Source organism: Salmo salar, chromosome ssa05 (assembly GCF_905237065.1).
Source record: "Salmo salar chromosome ssa05, Ssal_v3.1, whole genome shotgun sequence".
Lineage (NCBI taxonomy): Eukaryota > Metazoa > Chordata > Actinopteri > Salmoniformes > Salmonidae > Salmo > Salmo salar.
The window spans coordinates 72,407,789-72,425,661 of record NC_059446.1 but is presented as its reverse complement, the minus strand read 5'-3'; the positions used below and the strand labels follow the sequence as shown (position 1 = coordinate 72,425,661).

Below are 17,873 nucleotides of genomic sequence, written 5' to 3'. Positions count from 1 at the left end.
TAAAGCTAGAATCATTAGTTGCTACATACATTTTTGGACTTAAAATGATAAATGAAGTGTAACAAAACAACTTATAAACACCTTATAAATCTCTTATGAAGCCTGGTGTCTCCACCCATGTGTTCTTTCAGTCCCTCAAATCACAACAAAAATAATGATTTCTAGACACATATTATTACTCCTATTACACAATAATTTTGAAGACAAGATTTGTAAACCTTCATAAACAGCAGGGATGGGAGCCGGAGTGGTGTCACACTTTTCCCCATCCCTAGCAAACACAGGTGATTAAACTAAATGCAACTGAACTGAAGATCATGATTAGTTGATTATTGGAGTCAGGTGTGTTAGCTGGGGCTAGGACACAAGTGTGGCACCAATCAGGTTCCTGAGGACTGGAGTTGCCCATCCCTGATATACAGTATATACACTACCGTTCAAAATTTGGGGTCACTTAGAAATGTCCTTGTTTTTTAAAGAAAAGCATTTTTTTTGTCCATTAAAATAACATCAAATTGATCAGAAATACAGTGTAGACATTGTTAATATTGTAAATGAATATTGTAGCTGGAAACGGCTGATTTCTAATGGAAAATCTATATAGGCATACAGAGGCCCATTATCAGCAACCATCCCTCCTGTGTTCCAATGGCACGTTGTGTTAGCTAATCCAAGTTTATCATTTTAAAAGGCTAATTGATCATTAGAAAACCCTTTTGCAATTATGTTAGCACAGCTGAAAACTGTTGTTCTGATTAAAGAAGCAATACAACTGGCCCTCTTTAGACTAGTTGAGTGTCTGGAGCATCAGCATTTGTGGGTTCGATTACAGGCTCAAAATGGCCAGAAAAAAATAACTTTCTTCTGAAACTCGTCAGTCTATTATAGTTCTGAGAAATGAAGGCTATTCCAGGGTAAAATGGATCTTGAAGAAGGAAGAGTATCACTCCATTTTGCAACGCCATGCCATACCCTATGGACGGCGGTTAATTGGAGCCAATTTCCTCCTACAACAGGACAATGACCCAAAGACCCTCCAAACTATGCAAGAACTATTTAGGGAGGAAGCAGTCAGCTGGTATTCTGTCTATAATGGAGTGGCCAGCATAGTCACCGGATCTCAACCCTATTGAGCTGTTGTGGGAGCAGCTTGACCGTATGGTACATAAGAAGTGCCCATCAAGCCAATCCAACTTGTGGGAGGTGCTTCAGGGAACATGGGGTAAAATCTCTTCAGATTGCCTCAACAAATTGCCAACTAGAATGCCAAAGGTCTGCAAGGCTGTAATTGCTGCAAATGAAGGATTCTTTGACGAAAGCAAAGTTTGAAGGACACAACTACCTGGCCTGATGACTCCTTGCTGTCCCCAGTCCACCTGGTCATGCTGCTGCTCCAGTTTCAACTGTTCTGCCTGCGGCTATGAAACCCTGACCTGTTCACCGGACCTGCTACCTTGTCCCAGACCTGTCTCTAGAGACAGCAGGTGCAGTAGAGATACTCTGAATGATCGGCTATGAAAAGCCAACTGACATCTACTCCTGAGGTGCTGACCTGTTGCACCCTCTACAACCACTATAATTATTATTATCTGACCCTGCTGGTCATCTTCGAACATTTGAACATCTTGGCCATGTTCTGTAATAATCTCCGCCCGGCACAGCCAGAAGAGGACTGGCCACCCCTCATTGCCTGGTTCCTCTCTAGGTTTCTTCCTAGGTTCTGGCCTTTCTATGGAGTTTTTCCTAGCCACCATGCTTCTACACCTGCATTGCTTGCTGTTTGGGGTTTTAAGCTGGTTTTCTGTACAGCACTTTGTGACATATGCTGATGTAAGAAGGGCTTTATAAATAAATGTAAAAATCATAAAAAATATTATTTATAACATTGTCAACGTATTGACCATAATTCTTATTAATTTTGCAACTCATTTTATGTATGTTTTCATGGAAAACAAGGACGTTTCTTCGTGACCCCAAACTTTTGAACAGTAGTGTACATCAGTGTAGCCTGCTGAGGAGAGGAAGTCTCATAATAATGTCTGTGGAAGTGGAAGGGCTGGAATTGAGTGAATGGAATGGTATCAAACACATGAAATTGATAGCATTCCATTCACTACATTCTGTCCATTATTATGAGCCGTCCTCCCCTCAGCAGCCTCTACTGGTATACACAATCAACTACAAACTGAAGTTGACTCAACGATTGTGTCTGTTCAACTATACCTATCTTAAGTCTATGGTACAAAGACATTCAGTCCCCCATGAAGGGGACTGAAAAAGGGCAGAAAGAAGTGAATATCTTTCTGGAATGAATGGAGGCATACATATATAAACATCCACCGTCGTCCCGCAGCATAGTGCATTTCGTTGGCCGGCACAGCCGCCACTCAGAAAACAGTGTAGCTGTTGGACTCCCCATATCCAGCCTCTTGCAGGTACTGCTCGATGTTGATTGGCTCAGGCACCTTGAGGACTTTGTCGTTGGCACTCTTCTCTCCTGACTGGAGCTTGCGGTCGACCTCAGACAATGTGGCACGATCCTGCTCCTTCCATTGGCAGCAGGCCTTGATGATGGAGTACCTGTGAGAAGGGTGGGCGTGGTTAAGGGGGAATAGAGGTATATCTCAGTCATAAAGACAGATGATAGAAACCATTGTATCTGTCTGTCCCATTATGGCGTCTGTGAGAGCATGGGCATGAACTAGTCAATTTTCTTCTTCTACTACTTCTATGTGTCGGTAAACAAACTGAAAGGGTGCATACTGCCACCTGGAGTATGTTGTTTGAACAGGTATAAAGCCAAGGTTTGGGATTTACTGCCACCTGCAGTTATGGAATGTTTGCTCACAAGCATGGATGAAAGTAGAATTAATTTCTTCCTGGTACGGGACCTCCTATAAGCGCGTGCATAAATCATTTTACGTGCTTAATCATTACTTACATATAGAATCCCTATTCATTTAATAGGATCTCTGTGGGCCTAGTCGTAAAAATTTGTCAATGAACTTTTACAATGTATTACCTTTTATTGTGGCATAAACACAAACAGTCATGATGTTTTCATCTGATTGTTAAACAATCACTTCAAAGGGCTCCTTTACTAGGTTACCCAGGCAAGTGAATCTGTTACACCAAACCCCACTAAGTGTAATGACATAAGGCAAGAACTTATGCGTCCACTGCTGTCTGCTCTCGTCTCGGTGTCGGACACTCATCTCTGCCTTGCCAAATTTTTGTGTTCTCATCAAACCACATCACATTTTGGCTATACCACCCATTTTCAAGTCAGTTCGCTCATTTTTCATGCCTCTGACATTCGGTAATGATAAAAAGAGGTGGAAGAGCCTACATTTTTCTTACATTTTGTTTTAATTATTGCGATATGCTCATTCGTGTTTTACCGGTACGGTGTACCCCAACTATTTATTTTGCCGGGACGCTGTACCGCCTTACCCCTGCTCATAAGTATATTTCATTGGCCGATCCCTCCTGATCACCTGGATGGAATTATGTGACCCTTCCTTAACCCATAGGAAGTCCCACCCAGTTGACTACTTCAAAATTGTGAAATTCCTCAATGGTGCTGCCCATACTAAAACAGGCTTTTAGGAACTAGAGTCCTCTGTCTATCTCTTTGATCTCAGTCTAAAGAAGCTCCCTCTCCTGGCAATAACCAGTAATAATAGTGATGTATAATGGATAGTTACAGTGAGTTGGAGCAGTTGGCTGGCTTTCTCAGCGTTTTCCCTCTCTGGTGAAACTGTAGAAGCTCGTTGACAGAGATATCTGAAAACGGAGCATCACCTGAGAGAGGGAGAAAGAGAGAAAGAGGGGAGAGAAGGAAAGGTTAATGACACAAATTAGAGATTGTAGCTCAGAGAAAGAGATATCACAATGAATGAAAGTGGTTGTTATGTGTATCATTGGCCAAAAGGGGCACTCAAAGTCAGAAGAATAGATTTCATGTAACTCACCCAAGGTCGCCATTTCAAACAACAAGATGCCAAATGACCAGCTAGTGAGAGAAAGACAAACATGCATCAGTGTATTTTACATATCTTGAAAATTGATTGAAATGTCAGCATAGACTAAGTAGAGTAACTCACACGTCACTGCTATGATTGGCAGGCCTCCTAGCCAATAGCTCGGGGGCCTGCCATTTCTTCATGCCAGGAACTTCAGTCTGAGTAGCTCCCTGGGTATTCCTGGTGTAGACCCCGCCCAGTCCCCACAGCTTGGCCGTCAGCTCCCGGCTGACCAATACGCTGTGAGCACGGACGTTGCCATGAAGAAGGTCTCGGCTGTGGAGGAACTCCTGATTGGATGACAGGGGATAACGTGAGGTCAAATGTCAGAGGTTAAAGCTGTGGGACAGTGTCATATCTCAGCATTTGTAAATGATTCCCTTTCATTCAATTAGTCTCTAAAGTCCACAGTGACTTCGTCCTCTTGTTTCCTTTCCCTCTTCTGTACAGAATACACAGGACAGGTGCAGTACACTGACATACAGGAAACCTACCATGGTACATAATACACAGGACAGGTGCAGTACACTGACATACAGGAAACCTACCATGTTACAGAATACACAGGACAGGTGCAGTACACTGACATACAGGAAACCTACCATGGTACATAATACACAGGACAGGTGCAGTACACTGACATACAGGAAACCTACCATGGTACAGAATACACAGGACAGGTGCAGTACACTGACATACAGGAAACCTACCATGTTACAGAATACACAGGACAGGTGCAGTACACTGACATACAGGAAACCTACCATGGTACATAATACACAGGACAGGTGCAGTACACTGACATACAGGAAACCTACCATGGTACAGAATACACAGGACAGGTGCAGTACACTGACATACAGGAAACCTACCATGGTACATAATACACAGGACAGGTGCAGTACACTGACATACAGGAAACCTACCATGGTACAGAATACACAAGACAGGTACAGGACACTGACATACAGGAAACCTACCATGGTACATAATACACAGGACAGGTGCAGTACACTGACATACAGGAAACCTACCATGGTACAGAATACACAGGACAGGTGGTGTACACTGACATACAGGAAACCTACCATGGTACATAAGCACAGGACAGGTGCAGTACACTGACATACAGGAAGCCACTGTGGAAAATACATAAGCACAGGAAGCCACTGTGGAAAATACATAAGCACAGGAAGCCTCTGTGGAAAATACATAAGCCCAGGAAACCACTGTGGAAAATACATAAGCACAGGAAGCCACTGTGGAAAATACATAAGCACAGGAAGCCACTGTGGAAAATACATAAGCACAGGAAGCCACTATGGACTTTTGAGACACAGCACAAGATCCTTTCAGATCCTAATTATGGAAAAGCAAACAAGGTAAAGAGATAATGTTAGTAGTAGACAATGAGGAGGTCAGGATGGGGCAGGTTCATGGTTTGACAGTTTGACCATGGGGCATGCTCATGGTTTGACGGTTTGAACATGGGACAGGTTCATGGTTTGAACATGGGACATGTTCATGGTTTGAACATGGGGTAGGTTCATGGTTTGACAGTTTGACCATGGGGCATGCTCATGGTTTGATCGTTTGAACATGGGGCAGGTTCATGGTGTGATGGTTTGAACATGGGACAAGTTCATGGTTTGATGGTTTGAACATGGGACATGTTCATGGTTTGAACATGGGGCAGGTTCATGGTTTGATGGTTTGAACATGGGGCAGGTTCATGGTTTGATGGTTTGAACATGGGACATGTTCATGGTTTGATGGTTTGAACATGGGGCAGGTTCATGGTTTGACGGTTTGAACATGGGACATGTTCATGGTTTGAACATGGGACATGTTGATGGTTTGAACATGGGACATGTTCATGGTTTGAACATGGGGTAGGTTCATGGTTTGGTTTGAACATGGGACATGTTCATGGTTTGATGATGGGGGATGTTCATGGTTTGATGGTTTGAACATGGGGCATGTTCATGGTTTGAACATGGGACATGTTGATGGTTTGAACATGGGACATGTTCATGGTTTGATGGTTTGAACATGGGGTAGGTTCATGGTTTGGTTTGAACATGGGACATGTTCATGGTTTGAACATGGGACATGTTCATGGTTTGATGGTTTGAACATGGGGCATGTTCATGGTTTGAACATGGGACATGTTGATGGTTTGAACATGGGACATGTTCATGGTTTGATGGTTTGAACATGGGGTAGGTTCATGGTTTGGTTTGAACATGGGACATGTTCATGGTTTGAACATGGGACATGTTCATGGTTTGAACATGGGACATGTTCATGGTTTGAACATGGGGTAGGTTCATGGTTTGGTTTGAACATGGGGCATGTTCATGGTTTGATGATGGGGGATGTTCATGGTTTGGTTTGAACATGGGGCAGGTTCATGGTTTGATGGTTTGAACATGGGGCATGTTCATGGTTTAAACATGTTGATTTCTGTGGCAGAAACATGTGGCAGAAACACATTAAGCCAGCATATTACCATAGTCTACTCACCAGAGCAGAGGCTACCTGTTTGGCCATGGTAAATATACGTCTCTCTGTGATCTCACATGGAGGGTCCCCGCCCACACCATCCTGGCATAACACACAAAGAGAATCAATTTATACCCCAAAACATCCTTATCACAAACAGCTCCTAATTTTACTATAAATAATGGGCTAGTAGAGACAATGTCTCATGGGTAATGTGGTTCCTACCTGTCTGCACCGCCACAGGAAGCTGAGCAGATCTCTGTTCTCTAGCTCCTCAACAACGGTAACTAGGGGCACACGCAGAGAGACCACGCCCAGGAGCTCTGGCAGGAAGGGGTGTGGCCCCAACTGGGACAAGAAGGAAGCAAAGCTCAGGAAGTTGTGCCTCTCTGTGGCGCTCGCAGAGTCTGAGGGAGAGTAGGAGGAGAGGAAGATTAAATTACCTGCCAACATGCTGTGCGAAAACAGCCTTCCAAAGCCTTTGATGAACAACTGCTATGGCTGAACATATTTTGTCTGTATCTCAAAGCCTTGAAGCAGATTTGCTGTACCAGTTGGTAATTACATTTCTGAAAGGGAGGTCAGAGAAACAGGTTGTAGACAGACCAGTTTTACAAAGTAAACAGTTGCTGTAATTATGGTGGTGATTGTCTAACAATCCACAAGCACCAGTCACACCTATTGAAACTAGGGAAGAAACTGCCTAATGACGCTGTGCCCCCATTCAATGGCAGGGGAAAGGCTCTTTACAGTGGCTGTTTCCTCACTTTTTGACCCTGTTGGAAAATATTGTAACATGCTTTGACCAAAAATTCTACTTTACACTAATGTCAACCCTAACTTTAACCCTTACCCTAACCCTAAGTAGTTCTGACTATATCACCACTTTGGTATGCTAATACACTGCTTATAAGCCAATATTAAATAGCTTGTTTCAGTAGTAGCTGTTTTTCATCTGCTCCCACTCCTCTCACCGTTGAGCACTCGGAGCACAGCGTTCCTGTTTTCCATGCGGGCCCTGTAGAGGGAGACAGCCTTGTCAGAGCGCAGGGAGAAGGCTGCGGGCAGCGAGGCCACTAGGTTGAAGGACTCTGGCAGCCTCTGGCGAGGCAGCTCCCTGGGCTGAACCATAGGGGTGAAGGAAGGTGTGAAGGACTGGGGTGGGGGTCTGGATGGGGAGGATGGGGTAAAGGTCTTGGGTGGGGGGATAGGGGGGAGAGAGGGAGTTCTCACAGAGAAGGAGAGACAGTTTGAGGAGGGGTGGGAGTGAGTTGAGGAGAAGGTAGAGTAGGAGGGGGCATCGAGAGCAATAGTCTCATGTTCCAGCGGGTTGATACCCAGGGGAGCTGCGGAGTGGGAGGGGAGGACGAATAGAGAGAGAAGGAGGGGGAGGACAGAGAGAGAAGAAAGAGGAAGAGGTTATTGCCTGAAGTTTAGAAGTAGATAGCTACATTATAATAACAGGTTTGATTCTGTTCATTACTAGCCTGTGCAAATAGAATAAGCGCCTATGTTGTTGACATAGACAGAAACATACACACTCATTACCTCAAATGACCTACAGTATTTCACAATGAAAACAGTCTTTCAAAGTCACATCCTTGAGCACAAATATACACACATACACACACACTCACCATCAATGCCGTGCAGTTGTCTCCTGGAGCGCTGTGATCTGGACGTGGCCACAGTGTTCTGTGGTCGGATACGATCCACCTTCTCAGGACAGTACCGTAGCAGGATGATGAAGACCAGCATGACCAGGAAGCTAGCCAATAGGAGGATGGGCACGATGATCACTTCTTGCTCGTACACACTGATATCTGAGGAACAGACGTGAGCATTAAGACAACGAAAAGAGATAACTGTGTGTGTGTGTGTGTGTGTGTGTGTGTGTGTGTGTGTGTGTGTGTGTGTGTGTGTGTGTGTGTGTGTGTGTGTGTGTGTGTGTGTGTGTGTGTGTGTGTGTGTGTGTGTAGTGTGTGTGTGTAGTGTGTGTAGTGTGGTGTGTAACACTTACTACAGATGGTGTCTCCCGGTTTACAGAGGGAGTCTGCTTCTGACATTGAAGACATTCTAACAACAAAGCAAGGCAAAGTGGGTAAAACATGAGGCCTTGTAGGTTGCAACATTGTACAGTACCAGTCAAAAGTTTGGACACCTACTCATTCAAGGGTTTTTCTTTATTTTACTATTTTCTACATTGTAGAATAATAGTGAAGACATCAAAATATGAAATAACACAAAAAAGTGTTAAACAAATCAAAATATATTTTATATGTGAGATTCTTCAAAGTAGCCACCCTTTGCCTTGATGACAGCTTTGCACACCCTTGGCATTCTCTCAACCAGCTTCAAGAACAACAGTCCATCATCACTTTAAGACATGAAGGTCAGTCAATCCAGAAAAGATCAAGAACTTTGAAAGTTTCTTCAAGCTCCCTGGTCACCATAGCAGCACGCACTCCAGCAGGTATATTTCACTGGTCACCCCCAAAGCCAATTCTTCCTTTGGCCGCCTCTCCTTCCAGTTCTCTGCTGCCAATGACTGGAACGAACTGCAAAAATCTCTGAAGCTGGAGACTCCTACCTCCCTCACTAGCTTTAAGCACCAGCTGTCAGAGCAGCTCACAGATCACTGCACCTGTACATAGCTCATCTGTAAATAGCCCATCCAATCTACCTCATCCCCATACTGTATTTATTTATTTATTTATCTTGCTTCTTTGCACCCCAGTATCTCAACTTGCACATTCATCTTCTGCACATCCTACCATTCCAGTGTTTAACCTGTCAAGGTATAGGGGGCAGTATTTTCATTTCAGATGAAAAGCTTGCCCAGAGTAAACGGCCTAATACTCGGGCCCAGAGTCAAATATTTGCATATTATTAGTAGATTTGGATAGAAAACACTCTGAAGTTTCTAAAACTGTTTGAATGGTGTCTGTGAGTATAACAGAACTCATATGGCAGGCAAAAACCTGAGAAAATTCCAAGCAGGAAGTGGCCTGTCTGCGAATTTGTAGTTCTTCTTTTGGTTCTCTATCGAAACTACAGTATCCGTGGGGTTACGTTGCACTTTCTAAGGCTTCCATTGGCTCTCTAAAGCATTCAGAAAGCAGATTGAGGCGTCTCCTGTCTCTGGGCAGAGTATGGTACCTCAGTTTGTCAGTGGTCTGCCTGGTGACTAAGAGATTGGAGATGCGCGTTCACGAGACCACGCTGTTTTTTCTTTTCGTCTTTGAATGAATACAACGTTGTCCGGTTGGAATATTATCGCTATTTTATGAGAAAAATACCATAAAAATGTATTTTAAACAGCGTTTGACATGCTTCTAAGTACGGTAATGGAACATTTGGATTTGTTTTGTCTCGATATGCGCTCGCGCGTTACCCTTTGGATAGTGACCTGAACGCACGAACAAAACGGAGGTATTTGGACATAACTATGGATTATTTGGAACAAAAACAACATTTCTTGTGGAAGTAGCAGTCCTGGGAGTGCATTCTGACGAAGATCAGCAAAGGTAATACAATTGTTCTAATAGTAATTCTGAGTTTAGTGAGCCCCGAACTTGGTGGGTGTCAAAATAGCTAGCCTTGATGGCTGAGCTATGTACTCAGAATATTGCAAAATGTGCTTTCGCCGAAAAGCTATTTTAAAATCTGACATAGCGATTGCATAAAGGAGTTGTGTATCTATAATTCTTAAAATAATTGTTATGTATTTTGTCAATGTTTATGATGAGTAATTTAGTAAATTCACCAGAAGTATTCGGTGGGGATACATTTTCTGAACATCACAAGCTGTTTTTTGATATAAATATGAACTTGATTGAACAAAACATGCATGTATTGTATAACATGATGTCCTAGGAGTGTCATCTGATGAAGATCATCAAAGGTTAGTGCTTTATTTAGCTGTGTTTTGGGTTTCTGTGACATATATGCTTGCTTGGAAAATGGCTGTGTGATTATTTGTGGCTATGTACTCTCCTAACATAATCTAATGTTTTGCTTTCGCTGTAAAGCCTTTTTGAAATCGGACAATGTGGTTAGATTAACGAGAGTCTTATCTTTCAAATGGTGTAAAACAGTCATATGTTTGAAAAATTGAAATTATTGCATTTTTGAGGTTTTGTATTTCGCGCCACGCGGTTCCACTGGCTGTTGAATAGAGTGGGACGGTGACGTCCCACCTAGCCCAGACAGTTTAATTGCTATATTGTAATTACTTTGCCACCATGGCCTATTAATTGCCTTATCTCTCTTATCCTACCTCATTTGCGCATGCTGTATATAGATTTTTCTACTGTATTATTGATTGTATGTTTGTTTATTTCATGTGTAACTCTGCGTTGTTGTATGTGTCGGACTGCTTTGCTTTATCTTGGCCAGGTCGCAGTTGCAAATGAGAACTTGTTCTCAACTAGCCTACCTGGTTAAATAAAGGTGAGAAAAAAAAGTGCAGTCGGCAAAAAACATCTAGCACTATGAAGAAACTGGCTCTCATGAGGACCGCCACAGGAAAGGAAGACCCAGAGTTACCTCTGCTGCAGAGGAGAAGTTCATTAGAGTTAACTGCACCTCAGATTGTAGCTCCAAATAAATGTAACAGACACATCTCAACATCAACTATTCAGAGGAGACTGCGTGAATCAGGCCTTCATGGTTGAATTGCTGCAAAGAAACCACTACTAAAGGACACCAAAAGAAGAAGAGACTTGCTTGGGCCAAGAAACGCGAGCAATGGACATTAGACCGGTGGAAATCGGTCCTTTGAGATTTTTGGTTCCAACCGCTGTGTTTCTGTGAGATGCAGAGTAGGTGAACGGATGATCTCCGCATGTGTGGTTCCCACCATGAAGCATGGAGGAGGAGATGTGATGGTGCTTTGCTGGTGACACTGTCAGTAATTTATTTAGAATACAAGGCACACTTAACCAGCATGGCTACCACAGCATTCTGCAGCAATACATCATCCATTCTGGTTTGCGCTTAGAGGGACTATCATTTGGTTTTCAACAGGACAATGACCCAACACACCTCCAGGCTGTGTAAGGGCTATTTGACCAAGAAAGAGAGTGATGGAGTGCTGCATCAGAAAACCTGGCCTCCACAATCACCCAACCTAAACCCAATTGAGATGGTTTGGGATGAGTTGGACCGCAGAGCGAAGGAAAAGCAGCCAACAAGTGCTCAGCATGTGGGAACCCCTACAAGACTGTTGGAAAAGCATTCCTCATGAAGCTGGTTGAGAGAATGCCTAGAGTGTGCAAAGCTGTCATCAAGGCAAAGGGAGGCTACTTAGAAGAATCTCAAATATAAAATATATTTTGATTTGTTTAACAGTTTTTACTACATGATTCCATATGTGTTATTTCATAGTTTGGTGTCTTCGCTTTTATTCTCTAAAGTAGAAAATAGTAAAAATAAAGAAAAACCCTTGAATGAGTAGGCGTGCCCAAAATTTTGACTGGTACTGTATGTCAAGAGACGACATTCAATCAGGTTTAAAACAAGTGGCAGACAGCTCAGTGCCTAGGGGAAGAATATTCACGTAACACATCCTCTGTTTCTTTTTTTCCCATGAGGAAAGGTCACACTTACACACATAACCTGCTTAAACACAAGAACGGATGAATCACATGAATGATGAACAACATCATCCTCACATGATGACCAGTAATAGTGAGTTTCAGATCCTCTGTTTATAGTGGACTACCTAGATCAGATCGTGTGATGTGAATTAAGATTGAGATCACTTTATTTGTCAGGTGTACACAAAGTCCAACTGAAATTGGACTTCTGTTTAATCCCAACCCCTCCTCCGAAAGACACACGAGACAGATGTTTCACCTTGCAGGAACCTAGCAAGGAACCTCAGAGATTCTCACAATCAATCTGAGGTGTGCCTAGACACTAATACAACTTGTGATTATCATAGACACACACAGTCACCTCCAATTTATTAAGAAATTGTAATAATTTAAAGGAAACCAATTCTCTCTCTTTGTCCTGTCAAGTCTTTCTATTCTGCTCTCAACTTCCCTCCCCGTTTCACTCTCACATACACAGCTCATTGTAGCTGTGAATACAAAATGACATGTCCAAGCTTCACAACAAAAGGGCACAACCTGGTATGAAGCATCACATTGCAGCACCAATGCACATCTGTACACCTATGTGGCACAGCATCTGGGGCTTCTGCCTGGCATTAACAGATTACTACCGTTTTACTGCAGGCCAACTATGAAAATGTGTCTCCCAGTTACACAAGGAAACTAAATCTCCCTAACCACCTGTATGTCAGTGCAGTGATTACTTAACTTGTCCGGCTGCATTTTTTCAACCAGGTAAAGCACAATGACACAATCGCTCTCTATCGCGTATATACAGTAATGGAACCAACATCTAGTTCAGACAAATAAAACAATCACATAGACAAAGTAAACACACAGTGTAGTCATCTTACCTCTCCCTGTGTGTGTGCGCGCCTCAGACCTTGAGAAAGAAACCTTAACAATCCAGTGATATAATCCTTTGCCCTTTCCGTCACAGAAACCAACACATTTCATACATTTTCCCTGTTGTGTGTCAGTGTGTGTAGTCCAGGGTTAGTGTCGTGGTTTCTCTCTCCTCTCAGGGGGTTTGTCAGGCTCCAGGGATTACTGTTGTGTGGCTCTGTGTTTGTCTAAGTCACACGTTCAGTGTTGTCTCAACCCCGCCCTTGTCACCTGCACTACATCCATCTTTCTCTCCCACCGTTTCTCACTCCATTTCCTCCCTCATCCAGGGAGTCTATCGTAATGTTAAACCAGTTTAGTGGACTTCTTTCTCTCCCTCTGTAGAAGTTATTTCCCTCCTTATTCTGTCAAACTCTCATTGTGTTTGCTAGCCCTTTGTCAGATCTATTTTGTCTGGGGAAACAGGTCCTTCCACTTCTTTCTGTTTCGCATATCTGGCATTTTCGCTCGCCCTATCTGGCATCTAATCTTCCTGAAGCCTTGCTTGTCCTTACATGTAAATGTCAGGTTTCTTTCTGTGGCAGTAAAAAAAGATTAGTGAAAAGACAGTCATCTATATCAAAGAATAATTTCAGTCAGATTTAGAAAAAAGACCATTTCAAATCATATCTATAGTATTTATTAATCTTAAGGAATTCCATACATGACAGTTTCAAGTCACAGTTTGGCAGCAGCAGGCTGGGGTCCCATCCACTTCTCTCCTAGAAGACAGAAGGATATGATTGGATAAGGTCTGCGCTGAGGTGAATCTTGATGGGCTCAAAGAGATGATATAGGAACCAAAATTCAAAACAATAGAATCTACCATATTTAGCAACCAGGACGCAATAATGATAACTGTCTTGAGTTGTGTGATTACATACCTTTTGATAGATTTATCTATCAAAAGATTTGTGGGGTGCATGACATAAAACGTGTACAATGACATGACGTATTACAATAAAATGTACAGTATTGATTGCAGTCCCGTGTAGAGCAGTTGGTAGAGCATGGCGACAGGGTTGTGGGTTCCATTCCCACGGGGACCAGCACAAAAAAATGAAAATGTATGCACTCGCTCTGGATAAGAGCGTCTGCTAAATGACATAAAAAGCCAAATTGCTGGAAGTATATAGCCTACAGTAATTGCCATCTTAAAGGTTGACTATGGACATAAAACGGTCGAACTCCGCCCCTTTCTCAATTTGGGGTGTGACTTTGGTGGTTCGTCGATGTGTCATTCTGGTCATGCGCGCCCCGCGACCGACATAGCTAGTTCGTTAGCTAAGCTAGCCACTGTAGCTAGCCAGTAACTCCTCCAGTATGTGTTGACTTAATATCACAGGATTCGTTTTTGGACAGAAGCTATAGAGATCGGTAAGAAATGGCACTTCTGTAGCCAAATATTGAATTCATCCAAATTGTATTTGTTTTTAAGCATTACATGCCGTGGTATAATGGTTCATTGATAAGTCATATTGGTTAAAGTCAATTCTATAATATGCCATTTGTGAATATTCTGATGCATCCAAAGTGGGAGTTTATGCAGGAACATGACATCTTATGATGCCAGAGGAAGTGTGGGCTCACCTATGCAGTGGGCAATGAGCTCAAATCGGTCAGAGCCAAAGAACACCTCCGCCTTTCCATTCACATGGCACACAGCCAGAGGAAAACCAAAGGCCTGAGAGAGAGAGAACAGAGACAAGGTGAGATAGCAAAAGAAGTGACTGCACTCATACTAGTGAATGTACTGATACTGATGTCCACTCCCACACTGATGGCTGCTATTGTCATTAACAGCCATCTAAATGTATGGGGTGGGGTTGGTTGGGAGAGAAAGAGGAGAGACACTGACCCTATGGTCCAGTGCTTCCTGGGTGGATCTTTTCAGCTTGTCTTTGATTTCCTTAGAGGTGGACAGTTTCAGCAGCTCTTCCACCTCACTGGCTGAGAGCCCCGCCTTCATGGCTGCCTGGAAAAAAACATGAATCACATTAAACAATCAACCTGCAATGTTCAACTCCATGACGCCACTATCTACCCAGACCCAATCTCCAAATGCTCTTGGAGGATTATGCCCTCCAGCACTCAAGGATTGTGATCTTGAGTGCAATTGCATTAGTGTTGGGAGATAACACTTTTTTTTTTAAAAGCACATTTTTCAGATATTATGTGAACGGCACATATGAATAACACTAGACAGATGATGAATGGAGAGAAGCCTTGAATTCAAGCTACAGCGACTGAGTACTTCCTGGTACCTCAGAGAGTGATGCAGGCTGGGTAATGTCTTTGTCTTGGCTCCAGATCCTCAGCCACAGCTCCCGGGACACCTGCTCTACCTGCTTATCTCCTCCCACCTCCCTCTCCTGTACCGCCGCCACAAAGCGCATGGCAGACAGCGAGCCTGGGACAGACAAATACATGGTTGCAAAAGAAAAATGTGGTGACTGAGGTCTGCAAGGAGTTTATTTTGCTTGACAGCGAGGCACAAAAAGGCTAAGAGACCATATAGAGCAGTGTATTAGGTTCAGAAGAATAAAGCTCATTGATAATATAGAACAGGCATGTTGACAGCACAGACATTTTTCTCCTTGAGTGTCCCCAACAAACAGCAGTACTCAATGGAATGTTACAGGGAGAGTTACCTGGAATTTTACCTGTCAGCACCAGCTACCAAATCTTGGCCTACTGCATTGAGGCCTAAACCTGTTAAAGATGCTGTTCGATCGATATTAGGAAACCTTCATTGAGCTTTAAGATACGTTCTATATAAGAAACAGTACTGGCATATTAATGCTGTTCCCACCCATATGTATCCTGAATATATATCCAATAGCGTTGTCATAAGCTTGGCAAAATAGTCTACTGGCATATTTACATAAAGGAGATGCAGGGGGGGTGCACCTTTTTCAAACATGGCCTCAAAGGGGTCAGCAGGGGGACTGATGGGGACCTGGAAGTACTGGGCTAGACGGTGCAGGTCTGTGGTCATATACAGGAACTTGTTTGGGACCAGACCTGGGGGCTTATTACCTGGAATACAGGATAAAAGTACAATCAGACTTTACATCACAATACAGATGACTCATCATAATGACTTTTTAATGGCTGACTGACAACATGTGCAATGTAAACATAACAATCCATCCATAGCCTATTGTGAAGCCTGGTTTGTGTAATGTTGATCTTAGCTACTTACCTGACCCTTGCATGATGCCACCCAAGAATGCAGGACGTAGTTTAAGGTCAATGTTCCACACATTTCTGTAACGGCACATGACCTAAAGATCCGATACATGCATGCACAATGATTAGTCAAGCATATAACTCTACCTCTGACATGTAAAAATGTACAATCTAAAGCAGGGCTACCCATCCCTCTTCCTGGAGATCTACTGTCCTGTAGGTTTTCAGTCCAACCCTAATTTAGCGTACCCGAGTCAGCTATTTAAGATCTTGTTGAGCAGCTAATTAGTAGAATAAGGTGTGTTAAATTAGGGTTGGACTGAAAACCAACAGGATGGTAGATCTCCAGGAAGAGGGTTGGGCAGCCCTGATCTAAAGACACTAACCTCAAACCCAAGCCATGAGTAGGGAGAGACCACGTCATAAAACAGTTCAATCACTTTCCTAGAACTTTCCATCTGAAGGATATTTTTTTTGTATTATTGCAACAATAATAACAATATTACACATCAATACAGGGACATTCTTGTGAATACAATGAAATAATAGAACACCAGGCGAACACCCCCCCGAAAAAAATATTAATTCAGGACATCATTAATCATTAATGTGTGGATACAGTTAGCTAGTTGTAACATCCGTGTAACATTGTCATTACACTGCAAGTAAAAACGTTCCTGTAGCCAAACGATTTAGCTAGTTGTAACATCCGTGTAGCGTTGTCATTGCACTGCAAGTAAAAACGTTTCTGTAGCCACAAACACTTAGTTATAACGTTATTTTGTGGGGTAAATTAAAACTTATATCTTATGTCATTGTAAATTATGTGCACGTTACCTTTGACCACCAGCTAGATGTCCGTCTGTCAAAGAAAAAACTGTGTCAAAGTTCAACCATTGAAAACAATCAAATGCACTTTGAACTCTGAATGTTTTCAAGTTTAGAAATATGCACATATGAACCAAGGGATCATTCAAATTACCCGTGCAAAAGTCAAACAAGCTGTTAACTTAGTTCTTTCGTTGTGTATTTCAAGCATACATGTAAAATACCAATAAACACACTAAACTGGGGCCGCTTTAAATAACGCGGATAGAATTAGCTGCAGTCTATCGCGCAGTGCTTCTGGGTCATTGGTAGATGGGATATATTGTGTTAAAATACATTTAAAGTAGTTTTACTTTCATAGCTAATCCTAATCCTTTGCCTAACCTTAACCTAATTATAATAACCTGCTACGAAAAGTAAATTATAGTCAATTGTGACATATACTGTACTCCATCTAGTCAAAACCGTGTTTGTTTACTTTATACATTCTTCTTCTTCAAACTTTATTGGCGAATCGCAACCAACTGATATGTGCATACACTGCCACCTACTGCCCTGGAGTGTGATGCCGGTCACGACCTACAGTACCTGTACCACTAGACATTCTTCTACCGCTCTGCTCGTTTTGATACAAAAACACTGACCTAATAATAGTTTGCAGCCATCCACAAAAAATATAAATGTGCTGGTCCCATGTAAAGTGTAATGTAAAGTGCTGGTCCCATGTTTCATGAGCTGAAATAAAAGATCGCAGAAATGTTTCAAACAAAAAAAGCTTATTTCTCTAAACTGTTGTGCACAAATTTGTTTACATCTG

The 17,873-nt window shown here is 42.6% G+C and overlaps 2 protein-coding genes across 3 annotated transcripts; both read right to left on the bottom strand.

Moving 5' to 3' along the window:
• Positions 1-1,675: 1,675 nt before the first annotated feature.
• Positions 1,676-13,444, bottom strand: LOC106605832 (tyrosine-protein kinase STYK1). Its single transcript, XM_014201803.2, has 10 exons — positions 13,006-13,444; positions 8,551-8,606; positions 8,168-8,353; positions 7,505-7,876; positions 6,756-6,937; positions 6,552-6,632; positions 4,107-4,315; positions 3,975-4,015; positions 3,708-3,804; positions 1,676-2,580 (listed from the first exon to the last, which is right to left on the bottom strand). The coding sequence occupies exons 2-10, from the start codon at positions 8,603-8,605 to the stop codon at positions 2,388-2,390; spliced, it is 1,416 nt and encodes a 471-aa protein (XP_014057278.1). The 5' UTR covers position 8,606; positions 13,006-13,444; the 3' UTR covers positions 1,676-2,387.
• A 209-nt stretch (positions 13,445-13,653) lies between these two features.
• LOC100196661 (glutathione S-transferase kappa 1-like) lies at positions 13,654-17,535 on the bottom strand. Of its 2 annotated transcripts, NM_001141690.1 has the most exons (9): positions 17,211-17,535; positions 17,066-17,090; positions 16,615-16,686; positions 16,242-16,323; positions 15,947-16,075; positions 15,301-15,446; positions 14,895-15,011; positions 14,627-14,720; positions 13,654-13,758 (listed from the first exon to the last, which is right to left on the bottom strand). In NM_001141690.1, the coding sequence occupies exons 3-9, from the start codon at positions 16,684-16,686 to the stop codon at positions 13,715-13,717; spliced, it is 684 nt and encodes a 227-aa protein (NP_001135162.1). In that variant the 5' UTR covers positions 17,066-17,090; positions 17,211-17,535; the 3' UTR covers positions 13,654-13,714. The 2 variants fall into 2 exon arrangements, with proteins under 2 accessions (NP_001135162.1, XP_014057273.1); XM_014201798.2 differs by lacking the exons at positions 16,615-16,686; positions 17,066-17,090; positions 17,211-17,535 and adding an exon at positions 16,415-16,498 and having other exon boundaries at positions 13,661-13,758.
• Positions 17,536-17,873: the final 338 nt, after the last annotated feature.

Excerpts from the sequence above, each read along its gene's own strand:
- LOC106605832 (XM_014201803.2), bottom strand. The coding sequence starts at position 8,605 with ATGTCTTCAATGTCAGAAGCAGACTCCCTCTGTAAACCGGGAGACACC. Across the intron at positions 7,877-8,167 it reads ACAACTGCACGGCATTGATG|CTCCCCTGGGTATCAACCCG; the intron begins GTGAGTGTGTGT and ends CCCACTCCGCAG. Across the intron at positions 6,633-6,755 it reads TCCTGTGGCGGTGCAGACAG|GATGGTGTGGGCGGGGACCC; the intron begins GTAGGAACCACA and ends GTGTTATGCCAG.
- LOC100196661 (NM_001141690.1), bottom strand. The coding sequence starts at position 16,686 with ATGGAAAGTTCTAGGAAAGTGATTGAACTGTTTTATGACGTGGTCTCT. Across the intron at positions 16,076-16,241 it reads TGGCATCATGCAAGGGTCAG|GTAATAAGCCCCCAGGTCTG; the intron begins GTAAGTAGCTAA and ends CCTGTATTCCAG. Across the intron at positions 13,759-14,626 it reads GCTCATTGCCCACTGCATAG|GAGAGAAGTGGATGGGACCC; the intron begins GTGAGCCCACAC and ends TCTGTCTTCTAG.